This window comes from Buteo buteo, chromosome 5 (assembly GCF_964188355.1).
Source record: "Buteo buteo chromosome 5, bButBut1.hap1.1, whole genome shotgun sequence".
NCBI classification, from domain to species: domain Eukaryota; kingdom Metazoa; phylum Chordata; class Aves; order Accipitriformes; family Accipitridae; genus Buteo; species Buteo buteo.
Genome location: NC_134175.1, coordinates 3,025,361 through 3,041,746, shown reverse-complemented (window position 1 = coordinate 3,041,746; position 16,386 = coordinate 3,025,361). Strand labels below are relative to the sequence as shown.

At 43.0% G+C, this 16,386-nt stretch overlaps 1 protein-coding gene across 3 annotated transcripts in view; it reads left to right on the top strand.

Annotated features, from left to right (window-relative positions):
- Positions 1-15,047, top strand: part of MIB2 (MIB E3 ubiquitin protein ligase 2) — a 51,352-nt gene extending 36,305 nt beyond the window's left edge. For all 3 annotated transcript variants that reach the window (XM_075027197.1, XM_075027195.1, XM_075027194.1), the window contains 10 exons: positions 937-1,070; positions 3,036-3,184; positions 3,830-3,986; positions 4,694-4,848; positions 5,480-5,606; positions 7,028-7,258; positions 8,959-9,137; positions 10,957-11,141; positions 11,920-11,985; positions 13,830-15,047. In XM_075027197.1, the coding sequence (XP_074883298.1) occupies positions 937-1,070; positions 3,036-3,184; positions 3,830-3,986; positions 4,694-4,848; positions 5,480-5,606; positions 7,028-7,258; positions 8,959-9,137; positions 10,957-11,141; positions 11,920-11,985; positions 13,830-14,071 (1,625 nt within the window). In that variant the 3' untranslated portion in view covers positions 14,072-15,047. The remainder of the gene's footprint in view (positions 1-936; positions 1,071-3,035; positions 3,185-3,829; positions 3,987-4,693; positions 4,849-5,479; positions 5,607-7,027; positions 7,259-8,958; positions 9,138-10,956; positions 11,142-11,919; positions 11,986-13,829) is intronic.
- The last annotated feature ends 1,339 nt before the right edge of the window (positions 15,048-16,386 follow it).

Here is a 16,386-nt window from a genome sequence, read left to right as displayed (position 1 = left end):
AACAACACGGTTTGGACAGTATTAAACTCCAGCTGCCTGTTCTTCCCTGGACAGAGTTCCAAAACCAGGCTGTGCCTTACTGGGGAAGCAAAGCTGGCCTTAACAGGAAAATACAGAATTTAAGACTCGGGAATGCTAACCGTAGCACTGCCCTAGGTTCGGTATTTGCTTCTGCCTTGATCTGTCTCAATTTCCTGTTCCATCCTGCTGTGTTTCCTGTAGGAGGATACTAATTCTTGAATGTTTGTGAAATATTCCCGGGTCCTTGTGTGGAAGTGTTGTCATATCAATGATTATTTTGCCCAGTCTACCCTGAAATTGAATTTGGACCACATGATGTGTAGAAGGGATTTTTTTTCTGGTTTGCACATCTGCTCATAAAATTTTTTATAGCCTTACCGTATGTATTTCCTTTAGATGTCAGGATCATGCAGGAGAGAGGACAGACCTGCTGGTTTTTTTGTTTTGCTATATAGGTGGGTCTTAAACTGTTTGCTCAAGTTAGACTTCAGGGAGAACTTTCATGCAAGCCCAAGCTTTTTAACTTTGCTCTATCTGGAGAACTGTAACACCTCTGTCCTCTCAAGCACTCAAAAGTCTGTAATTAGAGGGCCTATCTGAAAGGACCTGTATTTCTTCCCTACAGCGTCCTTTCCAAAAACCATGCATTCCTCTTGAGATTATTTGCCCTTTTGTGCCCTTCTGTGTTGGTCTTCTGTAGCATGGTCTCATGTCTTTTCGGTTCTCAAAACATCAGACTTGTAAAGCAAAAGTTCTGTGTAAGCCACAAATTTGTAAAGCTCTTTGTGTGAGCTAAATATTAGAGGTACAGCAGGCCCATGCTGTGGCTATATTAGCTGTACTATGCCAACTGTAAGCATGTATACACATGCTCTTTGGCCCTCTTAACCTGTTGCTGTTTCTCATTCCTACCAGGTACTTTGGTTACTGTATTGGAGAAACTGCTGTCGCAGAAGACTGAGTCAGAGCACGCAGGCTGCCTGGTCATTTGTGCAGCACTCAACAATGCAGCTAAAGTTCGGGAGCTCCTTCAGAAGTACCCAGACAAGGCAAGTTTTGAAGAAATCCTGAATGGTTACTTTTAGTTGCTCTTCTTTAAAGTACTGTCATAAGATTTTGTAGTCAAGTGGGGAAAAGGATAGGAGAAAAATAATAGATTTTTTTATATATACCTAGTATTAGCTCCTAACAGGTGGAAAATTATTTTGCTGCAATTTAGGATTCAATTTCTGTGTTAAATGTGCATATTTTATGGCTCCAGTTTGTGGCCTTAAATCTGAACTAGCGTTAAGTCCTTACAGCATGCTTCCAAAGCTGGCTTTTCCCAGATTTCCTGTATGGACAGTGCACTTGTAGAATTAGGGGGAGAGGTATTTATCTATATGAAAACAGTAGCAAGATGTCTGAGTATCTAGCCTTTGTTCGAAAAGAAAGCCATGGGTTGTGTCTGGCTGAATGTGTCTGTCCTTAGATGACCTTGCAAAATGGTATTGTTGGAATCAGGAAAGAGAAAAGCTGCCCAGATCCTGATGCTGTGCATGTCTGTGCAGTGTCTTATCTCGCGTCTGACTGGAGCAGGGAACTGGCCTTGACTTGTTGCTGAACAATTTATGTGCTTGCAGAGTGCCAAACTGTTAGGATCACATCTACTCAAATCACTGCTCTTTCAAGCTGCCTGTTTGAAGGTTCAAGCTCCTTCAGTGAGGGGTACAGGGTTTATAAACAGGTTAAAAAAGGAGAACCAGAGAACAAAGTATTTCAGCAGTGTCCTTGGAAACCGTTGGTAACAAAACAGAAGTTTTGTTGAGGCTATGTCTGCATGGCTGGCAGGAGCAGCTGGATGTGTGAATGAAGAAAACTAGAATCAATTCTGAAGGAACCCCTGTGAAGCTGATTTAGTGGTTAGTTGTATGGTATTTATTATAATTCTTTATTTACAAAGTTAATGGGGCCTCTGGAGATGGGAAGAATAGACAATTACCTGTAATTGACGAATTTATCCCGGATAAGAAAATGTCATGAGTCAGGAATCTGTTATGTTATTAGTTATTTTTATTAGATTTCTATTCTAATATTTATATTAATAAATTAGTTATTTCTCTTAGAGTGTTATATACAGCAAGAGGATGTTGGATTTGAGGCTCACTTAGTAGTGCAAGTTGGAATTGCTTGTCAAGGCCTTTTCAGCTTGTATTAGCTTTGTCTTGTGCGAATGGAAGAATAACACAGTGGCCTCTAATGCCTCCTTGCCTAAATGACTCACCCATCACTTTGAATGAATCAAAGGAAGTCTTGCCTGTCCTGCTCTCCGGACTGCTGCATAGAACCAGCTGCAGGGGAAAAAAAACCAACTTTGTTCTCCTTGCCAGCCTGCTGATGTTTTGCTAGCTCCTTCATCTCTTCTCCTTAGCGTCCCACTGATTTCAGTAGCTGCTGCTGCTTTTTTTTTTTTCTTGCCTTTCGTACAGCCTTTCTTTGTTCTTCAGTCCCTTTAATTCTTAAAAAAATATCACTGCAGCACTTCAACACTGTGATACACCCTCCAGCCCTGTGCCCAGTAAAGTACCTGGAGCAGCATAGAACAATGGGGACTTGGCATCTTCAAAGCCTTATGTAAAGCTAATTTGATCTCATCACACATTTTCCTATTGGGAAAAGAATCATTGGCAGAGATGTCTAGAAGTATTCTGCTTGCAGGCATAGAGGCATTTGGCATCAGAGCTGCAATTAGAGCCCTGGCTTCCAGTTCTGTTCACTCGCTTCTCCCTTCTTGACTAAATGTGCTGTCCCCTTCCCCTTTAGAAATATCCTGGGACAAAGTCAACCTTGTAGTTGATGTACCTGAAGTGGAGCTGACGGGGCACAGGTTCTGCTTAGCATTTCTGAACCTGCAGCTGTTCTGCACCTAGTGACTTCCATCCTGCTGGGCCTGCTCTAGAACAGAGCTAAGGCCTGAAGACAAGGCAAGGTCTTTCCTAACCAAGCTGTTTGCTGTGTCTCTGCCCTTCCTGTAGGTCGACGCAAAGAACCAGGGTAGAACTGCACTGCAGATTGCTTCTTATCAGGGGCATCTGGATGTCGTGAAGATTTTGCTGCAGGCACATGCTACTGTCAACCTAAGGGATGAAGAAGGGGATACAGCACTGCACTATGCAGCTTTTGGGTAGGATATCTTTCTTCTTGCTGTCTCTGATACAAGACCTAAAAGGCTGCAAAAGGATGTTTCTAGATATAAATGGGCAGTCTGTGTGAAGGATGTGTGGCTGATGGAGGCTTTTCTCTGATTTTACCTTATGTTAGAAATTGGCCTTTGAGCTTCAGGGCCACAAGTGCATTTCTTAGTGCACTAATTTAACTTTCACTGCGAGGTCAGTTTCCATGCTAGAAATTTTGGGGGCAGGGGGGAAGGATCAGAACAAGTGATACAGAGGTTTTGGTGCCGAGATATTTTTTTCAGGGGAATGGGAGGGTGGTGTGGTTGGTTGGGATTAGTTTGGTTGGTTTCTGTAAGTGCATATGTTTTCCAGAGCAAGATGAAAGGTTGAATTGTGTTGTCAGTTATCAGGGAAGAATTCATCTTAAAGAGCGGAACATTCTTGCTGATTTAAAGCAAAGAGAGAGCAGATTCTGGAGTACAAGTTAGGAAGGTTTTGGTGTATGTTTGGGGGTTTTTTTGATGCTTAGAGGAGGGGGGGATGAGGTTGAGAGGATACAAAACCTGAGAAGTTCCATTGCCTTGCAAGGAGGAAGAATTTCCTCTCTGCACAGGGTTGAATCTAATCTGTCTTACTCCTTGCTTTTAAATCAGAAACCAAGCTGAGGTTGCCCGTGTGCTTATTGGTAAAGGAGCCAGTGCAGACCTGTTAAACAATGCGAAATGCACAGCACTGTATGTTGCTGTCAGTCAAGGATTCACAGAGGTGGTGCGGAGCCTCTGTGAGCTCAACTGTGATGTCAACCTCCCAGTAAGTTTTGGGTTTTGTGGGATTTGTGTGTGTGTGTGTGTTTTGGGGGGTTTTTTTGTTTGTTTTTGAGGCAGGGAGGTGCTGCTTTATGTCTTACACCATTTGTTGCTTCGTAGAATTTGAAGATCATTCTCTTAAAATGCACTACTGTGCATCGCACAGAGGAAGTATTCCTCTAACTTCAGTACTCTGAAATTCCAGGTTTGGGTCTGCCCCTTCATCATCGTGAGTCTGCTCAGCTCAGTCCAGTAGTGTGCTCTCTGCTGTGCTGGGCTCAGGCTTCCAGTGAGAGCTGACCTGCTGCTAATGTGTGTTGTTGAAACACTCCTGTTCCCAGCAATAAAGAGTGATGAGATTTTTAAGACTCACGTTTAGGAACTTGAAGGGTGGTGATGGTGAATTGGACCCAGCCCATTTTTAGGGTGTGCTAGTATGATGGCGGGACTGGACTGTGCTGGGTCAGTCTCTCAATGCTAGTTAGGAACATTAGCACCTGTCTCCTCAGCAGCTGATATTAAGCCCTGGGGAAATGATTTCACAAAGGCTATGAAACTGCTAGGGATGCCAGTGATGCTTGGATGTTTGGCCTGGAGTTGATGTGTCCTGGTGACACTATCATCTTGTCTTGAACTGTCCCTCGGGGTGAGATGTTTCATTTGATACTCTGAGGTAGGTAACCTGTATTCTGCTTTGGTATCCTTTTATAGGATTCCCAGGGAGACACCCCCCTGCATTATGCTATCACTGCAGATTACAAAGTCGTTATTGAGATTCTCACTGAAGTACCCAACATAGACTTCACTGTCCAGAATTGTCAAGGCTTCAACCTGCTCCACTATTCTGCTCTAAAAGGCAACAAGCTGTAAGTGACCTTTTTTCATTTTTACTGCTTTTACAGATGTTAACTTGTGCTTGCTGTCTTAACATTAAGAAGGTAGCAGATGTAGTTCTAGACAGCTAGGAAGGAAATGGTTGGTTATATATTTCTTGGGTTTAGATATGGCTAGGTATAGCTGTTGTCCTCCTCCCCTCCTTCATGCATTCACAGGGAACTGCTGCCTGCTTTCCCCATCCCACCTTTCTCATACCTCCCTAGCTTGGCTAAGAAATCTGTCTGCTTCTGGATAGTCTGCTTAGATGTTTGGGTTCACACATGCAAGGACAGGAGAAGGTCTGTAGTAAACAGTATTTGAAAAGACTGTGTCTAACTGAGAGCCTTTGGAATTCTTCCAAGGATAAATCTGCTCATTATTTTCATAGCAGTGTGAGTTTACCCTACTTTATTAAATGATAACTGAGGGCTTCTGTTTATTTTTGTAATTCAGTCTGTGAGATAGACAGTGCTCTGCATCACAGGTGCCAGTTCATGGTACTGTTTATTAAGACACGAACATTCGTAACTACTGAGCAGAAGAGACAGGCCTGTCTCTTCTGCGTTGTTTTCCTTCCTGATAAAGTGACTCTTCCATCTCTGTTAACCTTCAACACTCTAGAGCCATAAAGAAGATTCTAGCAAGAGCTCGGCAGCTGGTTGACTCCAAAAAGGAAGACGGCTTCACTGCCCTGCACCTTGCCGCTCTCAATAATCACAAAGAAGTGGCAGAAATTCTCATCAAAGAGGTAAGAAACAAAACTAAACCACCACCAACAAAGACTTCTATCTGTCCCACTCTCAAACCCCCTATTTCCTAAGTACTACTGAGTTAATGCTGGGACTCATAAGAATGTCTCTGTCTCTTTGAAGAGCTGGCATTGTTTGTCAGACTTTGAAGAACAGGGGTTGGCGTTCCTGGGAGTATTTTCCTTTGGCACTGGCAGTAGAGGAGAAGGGTATCTTGTAGGCTAGAACAAAGTGGGTTGGAACTGGAGCTTGCTGGGAAATGTTCAGTGAAGTGATGGGTATGAATGGAAAAGATTTCAGAATAGCCGGTAACATCATTAAGGAGTGTGTAGATCCATATTCAGAACCTTCCCTATCTCATAAATACAGGTGAGAACTCAGTTTCCCTCACTCCAGGTGTATGCTGAAGCTCTCCAGCTACTGGTTGTTCTGTGATGGGTTTCTCACTCTTCATTTTCATGAAAGACTATCTGAAGGCATGTATTTCATTTGAATGCAGAACAAAATATTTTTACATGTTTACTCCAGGTTATTTATTTTTCTTTAGTCTTAAGTAAGTGCTAGACTTGCCCCTGGTGAGCAGCATTCTTTAGCAATGAAAATGATAAACTGAAGGATGGCAGTCTAACTGGCATTTTGTTGTTGATTTTTGTGGAGTCAAAGCTAGCCTCTGTCTCTGCTTTCAGGTGATAGTGGCAACGAAGGTGACAACTACATGTTGGCACTCCTGGGTTTTGTTTCTTCTCAGTGGTTTGTTGCCTGAGTTTCTCCATCTTTACAAAGGGATTCAAACCACTACAATAAGGCTTTAATGGATTTACAAATGAGTGCTGTAGTGGAGCAATGTCTGTGAGCACTAACTACTTAGTACTACGATTGCTTTACTGCTGGTATAATCACTGTGTTAGCATAGCCATATCTTTAAAGGCTGTCTGTCTCTAACCCTTGCTGCTGCTGCCTTCCCCTGCAGGTTTGGCAGAGGGGCAGAATGAGTCAGATTTGAATAGGTTTTTCTCCTCTTTGCTTTGACGAGCGGAAATCAAAGCACAGCAGGCAGCAAGGAATCAATGTTGCTTTATAGGAGCTAGTCCCTGACTGTTTGCTTGGAGTAGTTCCAGGATTTGTTTGTGGCTGGGAGGTGACGAGTTGTCATATCGAAGTCATCACCAAGAAAATGTTATCTGTGTGTCAGTTGGGTACTTGGCTTCCGATCCTCCCTTTCTTGATATTTGAGGTGCGAGGGCCATATGGCTAAGATACAGAGGGCTGGATCACATAGCACTCTTGGAGATCTGTATACTGCTGTCTTGACGAAGATGGACTTGAGACCTGGGGCCTCAACAAGCACCACAGATGCAGCACTCTTCTTCAGCCAAACTTGGCAGCAACAGCTCACTCTGTTGCAATTCTTCTCTTCAAGGGTCGCTGTGACGTCAACCTCAAGAACAACCGTAACCAGACAGCGCTGCACTTGGCTGTCATCCAGGGACACGTAGGGATGGTGCAACTGCTGGTCAGTGAAGGCAGTGATGTCAATGCTGAAGATGAGGACGGAGACACAGCCATGCACATTGCCTTGGAACGGCAGCAGCTAATGTCCGTCATGCTGGAGAAGCGTGAAGGGGAGATGGGGTTGTCCCTCCTTTCCAAGGTGAGCTTGGGAGTAGGAGAAATTCCAGCACCAAGGGCAGGGAAATGCTTCATGTTAGAATGACCGTAGATAGTGGGATCTAAGGGGACAAAGGAAGCCAGTCCAGATGGGGAACGTCGAAACAAACCTTCTTGCTTGTGGGAAAGCAAGAATAGATCCTCTGAGGGTATGCTTGAATTTATAGCATGAAACTTCACATAGTCAGACAACAATTCATACTGCCTCCCCTGATATTTTTATTAGCATTTTGCACTTCTTTCTTGACATGGGAAAGGTCATGAATCCAGTTGCAGAGCCAAGAGTCTTGGGTTTAATTCATGCCCCAGAACCACAGCAATTCATTTCTGTCTGATGGCATGGAAAATATGAGGATAGCTAACCACAAACACCCCAGTTATCAGCAGATGTAGAGCAGAATGTGAGAGGCGAGACATTTTAGGCTGAAGGATTTCACTATGTAGCTCTGTATTCATGGATATATAAGGCCTTTTCCGGAAAGGCTTTAGATCTAGAAATCAGTGCATGATACGCCAAAGACTGGAAGCTTAGTCTGGCTTTTTGGCAAAGATATTAAATTAGCCCTTCAAAGTGTTCTGCCATCCATGTAAATACCAACATGTGCACACACCAGATTTGCAGTGCAAACAAAGAGTGCAGACTTCGGTTATGCTTTATGGATGGAGTGAGAATGATTCCATTGTAGGGATGGATAATTTAGTACACTGGAAAATCTGGCATATATTTTTTTATTGCAATTTGAAATGATCAGAATAAATTAAACCGACATTCTGAAGGGCTGCATGCTCTGTGCCAAACCACCTATTCCTCTTTTCTATCTCTTGGTGCTTGAAAAAGCCTAGGGCATTGCTGCTCTTCCATTCTGCTCGTTACCAAGCTACCAGTGTTGATAGCATGAGCTGATGGCTCAAGTGCACGGCCAAAGATGCTCCAGCCTCAGGTCGTTAGGCTTGTTCAGCCACTGACATTCCACAGACACCCCACACCAGCTCAGCAATTGCTTCTTTCTTCTGAATTTCTCTGCTGGCAAATTTGAGCAGAGAGGTCAGCAGCAAGGGTGGGTTTTATCTCACTGAAAGTCTGCATAACAACTTTGCTAGCTGTTGGGTCTTAACTTGTGCTAGGGACAGCTGATAGCTGGTCCTAGATGCAGAAAGTCTTAAAGCACCATGAAGGATCGGTGCGTGTCATTTCCAATACTATTTACAGTAACATTATATCTAGATGCTATGGACTCCTTCACATCTAATTTCACTTGCCCTGGTCACTTAAGTCAGTGGAAAACGTTTCTTGACTTCAGATTAGTTTGGATAACGTATACAAAAGCTTGGCTTTTTAAATAGCTGTCACGTAGGGGTCCATGCACCAGCTGTTCATCAATTGGTATGTACTGTGGTGTCTTCAGTGTACTGACTCTTCACTACCTGAAGTGAATGCCTGTTACTATGATTAGTAATGATTAGCACCAGTTAGGACCAGTCTTATGCACTCTTGTTCCTGGAATGCAAGATTTGAATCTGCTGTTTATATGCTGAAGGATTTTTTTGTATTTTCAAAAAAGAATGCTAAATTGCACTTTCAATTGTAAGTAAAAAGATTAAGACTTTGTTAGAATTTGATACAGATCAAAGCCACATAACAAAGTTTTTCTATTAACAGAGAGTGTTTCTTGACATCTTTAGCTGCAGGCTTCTGGCTTTCTTGGAAATGTAGAGCTGAATGTTGGAACTGCAATTGCATGTTACTTAGCACAAGAAGGAGCAGATATTAATTATGCAAACCATCGGGGAAAGTCTCCTTTAGACCTCATTACAGATGGAAGGATTGTCCAGATCGTCAAAGACTTCTCACAGAAATTCAGGTAAGCTATGTCCTCTGGAAGTTAGCTACAGTATACTTCCTTGCAAAATGCAGAGTGCTCCCACAGCACTGTGGTGTCGCTGCATGCAGCTGTTGTTCCAGGAGGGACGAAACATCTTTGAAAGACTTTGGGGGTCAGTCTGAGCATCTCCTGTTTCATCTGGAGCTGGTTGCTGACCCTGTGTTTCTGGAGTGGTTATTTAAGGGTGCATACTGCTATTTGAAAGAGTTAGGAAAAGCGGATTAGTACTGCTCAGTGCAAACTCAGCCTCTTGACTTAGAGAGCCCTGAGGCAGTCCAAGAAGATGGGCTAGTGAAGCCAAGAGCAACTTCTCTCTTGCAGAGTAATTCTGGGCTCTGTTTTACTTTCACTGGATTCTGCAGTTACAGATGTTTAAAGTCTAAACAGAGAGGAATTGCAACAAAAGAGTGGGCACCAGAATCCACAGAATTTATTCCAGAGCTAGATAAATGCTTGTTTTTCAACTGATAAGAGAAATAGCTGAGAAAATGCCAAAGGGAGAGTAGCAAGTTAAAGATGGCTTTATCTCAGGTTCTGAGGAACATTTGTTTGGATTTTGACTTTGCAAACACGAAAGCAGAGTTCTGTTTGATCTGAGGTCACAGACCCACAGTCATGTTACCGCTGGAGGAAGACCCATCCAGCAGCCACTGTGATGGGCCATGCTTCTGGTCCACTGTAAGTAACAGGTGAAATGTGTCCCTTTAAACATCTTCCATAGGAATTTTGTCAGCGGAGTATGTGTTGGCTTAAGGTTTTTAAATTTTGCTTAAAGAATGCCAGTTCTTTCAGACTGACATTTCTCATGACAGTGTACTGGTTTCAGCTTCTGTGTAGAGGTTCAACTGGAGGATTTGGGTGTCTGTCTGCAGAGTTAAGGTAGACCGAGTGCTGCATGCTAGATCATAGGCTAGATTGTCACTGTGGTGTGACCCAGCATCTTGCACAGGAGCCGTCACGACAGCATAGTTTGCTATACCTTCTTAAGCTGCTTAGCTAGTCTGACTGAAATTAATAGGTCTAGAAGAGGAAGAGTATTTGAGGTTTATATGCATTTATAATGAAGCTGCTGCCACTTTGGTAGGAAGCTAAATAGCGGTTTCCTCCCAGAAATTTACAGACTTTGTATCAAAAGACCAAAAAGCACTCTTTTGCAATACTCCTAGTGGGCCGGGGATTTCTTGGCAATACTGAAGACACATGCTAGTAAATGACCATCCTTGTCCCTTCTGTTCAATCATTAATCATTCTTGCAGTTTAGGTAGTAGGTCTAGCTAGCAGATGACCAGCTGACAGGAAAAGTAATGGATGGATTGGATGCTGAGGGCTTTGGATTTGGGGCTTATAATGCCAGGACAGAAGTCTGAATCCAAGCCTGTGTTGTGTAAGAGGCAAACTCGCAGACAACCACCCCAGGCACTTTTCAGGAACATGCAAATACAGAGAATTCTTAGGGCTGCACTTTTTACATAGCTCCTAAAAGCTGACTCCTCCCAGCAGATGGTTGTACTGTCATTACCTTACTGCTGCCCTCCAAAAGAGCAGTTTTAACTTGTGTAAATATTAGTCATCCCTGCTCTTTGCCATTCTTTTTAGATAGATCCAGTCAGAATCCCGGCTGCTAGAGGCTGAGTTGGTCCCACTAGGGCAGTGAAGGTTCACAAGTTTATCCTACCTAAGCACCTGCTGCTCTGTCTCCACGTGGAGTGTTTGCTAGGGATCAATACAATGTTAACTGGTTGCTGAAGGAGGACCTGGAGTATGTGGCTCAAATTTTATTACATGTTCATGGTTGCAGGGAACAGCAGGTTTCTTCAGACAGCTCAGCCGTCACCTGCAGCCTTCGCCGTGTGCACACCACCCCCAACACAATGACCAATCTTAGCGTCTCAAGTGTGGCAGTCCCCACAGAGTGCCTGGTCTGCTCAGAGCTGGCCTTGCTCATCCATTTCTTCCCATGCCAGCACAGTATTGTGTGTGAAGGTAAGTCCATTCTGGTTTTTTTCCTTTTTAAATTTTTCTTTCCTGTTCCACCACATAGCTTCCCTAGCTGGACTCTCATAAATCAAGCTCTGTTCAGACACAAAGCTATTGTGCTGTTTGTGTCCTGAAACAACCCCAGTGTGATTTCAGCACCACTGTCTAAGATGTCCAAAGCTATCTATGAAAAGCATAGAATGTTCTGACTACCTGCTGATTGGGACCCCAGGCAGCTTTGCTTGTGCTTATAGATGCCCTGGATAATTCAGAAGGAAAGCCAGATGTTTCAGTTCTAGCTGGCAGTGCTTTATCCTTCAAAAACCTCCTGAGAAGGATTTCCCTTTTCTCTGGCTTTTGTTACTGGTTTGTGTTTCAATTGTTTTAACGGCAGCCTGCTCAGACATGTCAGCAAGTTTGTTATCTCGCAAGGCACTCACAGTCTGACCAGAGGGAATTTGGTAAGGACTGTATGCCAGAGCTGCATCCTTTTCCTTCAGAGCCAAGTGCTGTTTTGGTCCACAGTGCAGCAGTTCCAGTAGCACAGAGCACTGGGGACATAAAGGTGTTGTATTTGCTACTGGTGTAGGACGGACTAAACCAGGAGGCTCAGGATGTAGCTCAAAAAGAAGGTGGTGTCCTAATTTCTGTGCAGAAACAATCTCTTAATCATCCAGTGAGGTCTTAGGTTGTTCAAAGCTGATGTTCCTGAGTGTGTCATCTTCCTTTTGATTCTGGCATCAGTGAGCTTAATTGTAATCTCTTCTTGTATCATTCATGGTAGAATGCTCCAGGAGAATGAAGAAGTGCATCAAATGTCAAGTGACAATAACCAAAAAACTGAAACAAGGTATGTTTGCTGTTCCTACTGTTAAATGCTGTGGGAAGGGTCCTGCACAGCGTTAGTTTGAGCAGCACCAATCAACAGTTTTCAGTGAAATAAGCATAAGGAAGGGAGTTGATTTTTTTGTTGTTGTTGTCGTTGTTTTGTTTGGGGGGGGGGGTTGGGGTGTGTGTGTCTTGTTGCATTGACCATTTTTAAGAGAGGAAAAGGTAGATTCTCTCGGGTCTTATGGGCCAAGCTCAAGCTGTGTAGACAGGACATTTGAGGAAACTTGTCCTGTGCCTGGCTTATTTTGTGCACTGAAAGCAACTATCAGGTTTTCCACATGTCAGTCTAACTGTTTTCATAGGTGGTGATTTAACAGTGAAAAACTGGGAGAAAGGAAAAATTACGTCTTGTGAAAGCGTTGCTTCTTCCTTGGCTGAAATTACAGTGCCTATGCAGGGCTGGCATTAGCTAGCTATCCAGGAATCACTGAGCTGGATTGTTTTGATAAAGCTCTTTAGCCCAGTTTTAAACAGATTGTCTCCTGCCCACATTGCTTAGCATCCAGAATGAGCAATGTTATGCATGTCAGCAAGCTAGAAGCAGGTTTGCACTTGCCTTCAAATTAATGCAGGCTGCCCACTGAAGCTTTTTCCATAGCAGTTGTGATAGTTGATGTCTTCCTAGCTGAGATGACTCTTGGGGCAAGTGCACATGAAAATGAATTGCATGTCCTGCTGCTCATGGCTTAGTATTGTGGGCTCCTTTGTTGGAGTCAGGCTGTAGTTTTGTGATTTGATTCCTGGACAAAAGCGTAGGGGAACCAAGAATCTGTCACATGACATTGGACATATGCAGCTGGCAAAGACAGAAATCCACTTTGGAACTCCATAATGCAAAAAATAAGTTTACCTGACAGTAGGCAGGAGCATTTGTCTTTCCTACAGACTGTTGACAAAATAATGATGAGAATTCTGAATGAGACATTTGTATGCAGATTTCTGCTGGAGGAGGAACATCAAGGTCTCTGAAAATATCAGCAGGACTTCCCTATCAGTGATGTCTTCAGTGTTTGCCTTTAGCAAGCTCCCCGTCCCCAAACTTGCTTCACCTTTATGGATTTGAAATCACTTCTTGCACCACTGAAGTGCAACTAATTGCAGAATGTTGGGGAAAGGGTCATCTATATTGAAGTGTAAAGATACCAAATCAGAGATTGAGGAGCAGAAGATGAACAGTGGGCTGTATTAAGCTGAAACCAGGAGGAGTCTATTTACCTAAGCTGGCAGTTGTCCAGGATTTGGGGTTCTTCCATTTCATAGAGTTGACCAAACGACTCTATTTGTTTCATGTATGCAAAAGTCAACGTTAAGTGATGTCAGATGGTTTCTTCTTGTTTTACCATGTGTGTCCTGAAAGACTTGACCAGAAATTTGAATCCGAAATGTGAACAGGAGGTTGAGAGAACATAATACTCATAGCACTGTAAGGATTCCTGGACTAGTATGGCAGAGCATCACAACCAGCAATTGAATGTTTTTACTTGAAGGTAGCAGCAGCACATTACAGAATGCCAAGGCAGGACATTTCAGATGTTTTGTTTCCTTTAAAAAAACCCAAACGAACAAACCCAAACAAAAACACGCATGCTCACACGCACACAAACGAGCTGAGCAACTAAATGGAGGAAAGCCACACTGGCCAGTCTGTAAAAGCATCATTATTTGAGGAATCCCCGGATAAGGCTCAGTGAAGAGAGTTTAGTCTGAACTAATTGCTACTCTTGAGGGGCAGAGTCTAAAGAGACCCTGTATGAGGCAGAGCACACTAGTGACTAACTCTCTTCCTGCTCTCCACCCCTGCAGACAGCACCGAGGTGGAGTGCAGCCCAAGCTCTGAATCCACAGATCAGAGGAAGCTCATGGAGGAGCTGCAGAACCGCTACCGGCAGATGGAAGAGCGCATCACCTGCCCTATTTGCATCGATGACCAAATCAAACTGGTCTTCCAGTGTGGACATGGCTCTTGCCCAGACTGCAGCACAGCCCTTACTGTCTGCCCCATCTGCCGGCAGGCTATCCGGGAGAGGATTCAGATCTTTGTCTAAGGATATGCTTGCTTCCCTTCCCATTCCCACCTCCCTCCTTTACTTCCTTTTTGTTTGCATTTTAGATGAGAAGCACTAGTCAGGCTGATGTGTTTGGCTACCTACAAAGCCATCCTGAAAGAGAGGGAAGCAAATAACTAATGTGACTTGGGTGGAGGTGGAGGGAGTCCCCTCTGCTTCCAATGTCGTAAGGCCAAGGAGCCGTGCTTGAGGGCAGGCAGCCCCCTCGCCCGGTGCTGCTGATCCACCAGAAAGACCTGAAGGAAGGAACGCTGACCTGTTTACTGAAGGCATAAGAGACTTTCAGACCAGAGGCGAATAGACTTCCATATGCAGATGTTTTCGACGGCATCCAACTCCGGTGACTGTATCATGTCTAGTGCCCTGCGGCGTCAGATTTGCAGCCTTGCATTGCTCTGAAAGGAGATGCTGTAGGAGGATATACCTTATACCTTGGCAGGCAATGGCAAAGCATACACTTGCACTGCACGTGAGGAGATATCGGAGGAGATCAGTCACGGCGTCAGTTCTCCCAGATGCCTGTCAGTGGTAGGGAGGTAATGTCCTAAGACAGCATGCTCTCTGAACTAGTACTTACGGGCTCAGCAAGAACTTGGACTGACAGAGGCAAATCTGGGTGTAACGAGATCCTAAAGACAGAGTGTGTGCCTTAGAGATGAAGTAGTGAACACTGATTGGAGAAAATATGTTGTTGCAACAAATATTTCTAACCTCTAAGTGACACTCTTCTTCCATATTTTTTTTTTTGGCACAACTGTGTGTTCAGAGACTCTTGAGCTTTCTATCCATAATGCCAAAGGCAGGTGTTAAATACTCCAATCAAAGTGTAAAGAAAATAAATAGTAATAATTAAGACATGAGAAAAAGGGATTTCATTTTTGTTTCTTTGTTTTGCAGCAAAACTTAATAAAATATATATATTTTCCTGAGCATTAAAATGAATGTACAAACAGTAGCTGAAATACGGATCCAGCTGTATTGTGTTTTCCAACTGTCTGACTGAAGAAATATTATCCACCGAGTCCATCCTGTAAAGTAACTGTTGGTGGAAGTGGCAACCTGTAAGGGCTAGTGTGCCATGAGTGTGTGTATGTATACATACATGTTTGCGTGTGTGGTGTATATCTTTAATGACACAATTATACATAAGCATACTGTTTGTTACATATTGCAAGCAATATTTAAAACAGCAAAAGTATTGTGTTCCTCTGCTATCTTTGTTCATTAGCAAAGAGGTGGCAAATCTTTTAAAGAAATTTTTAACTTTGTGGAATATATATGGTAGTTACAGGAATACTTATTACTTCTTCATAATCCCTTGATGTGAGAAAGTCTTGTGTCACAACCTCTGACTCCTGTAGATAATCTTTGTCAAAATACTCACTTGGGGCTGTTACAGTTTCAGTGGATTTTTTTGAGCTATTGAAAATGGATCAGATTTAACCTGTAAATCATTTGGTTGAGTTAGATTTAACACCCAAATAACTAAAGCTGAATTTCAGGATCAGCTTTGGTAAAAATCAGAGGTGCAGATACCCATTTACGTATTTCCTAGAAGTTCATGTTAGCGTAAATTCCTTTGGAATAAACCAGGCATTTCCCCAAAATGTTTGCTATATTGTGGTAGGGCAGCAGTAGAAAAGTACTGTGCAAAGGCTATTTTCAAAAAGTACAAGACTGAGCCGTCTGTATAACGTAAAAGCTGCTTTAACCACTATTTGGTGCAAGTCAATAATTTTCCAGACTATACACTACCACAACCCCATGTTAAGTGTTGGGTTTTTTTTTTAAATGTAGTTCTTTCACAGCCCTCTACATCAAATCCAAAAGCAGTTTACTAAAGGTAAAACTGATCGATACTTCATCATGTGTGTTTAAATGTATATGTGTGCTGCCCCTTGGGGAAGAGGGGACAGATGTGGCAAACTGTTCAATATCTGTTGCGTTATTCTTGTTTCTTACGCCTAAGGTGTTAGTTTATACAGGGAAAAACAACAGGGAGCATCTGCTTTTTTTTTTTTTTTAATAATTTCTTTGGATACTAAATGAAGAGAGGCTTCCAAGTGTTTATTCTCCCTAAAGGAAAAAAAATTGTAGGAAGACTGCAGCCTTTGACTTCCAAGCTGTGCAGCTGTTGCAGAAAATGGAGATGATTTCCCCCCCCCCCCCCTCCACCCTGGCTAATGAAAAGAGATTTTGTAGGGAAAGAAGAGCTCCCCTCAATTTTATGTTTTAATTTTTTAAAATACAAGTTCCATTTCAAGATCTGATTTTGTTTCCATATCTGAAATTCA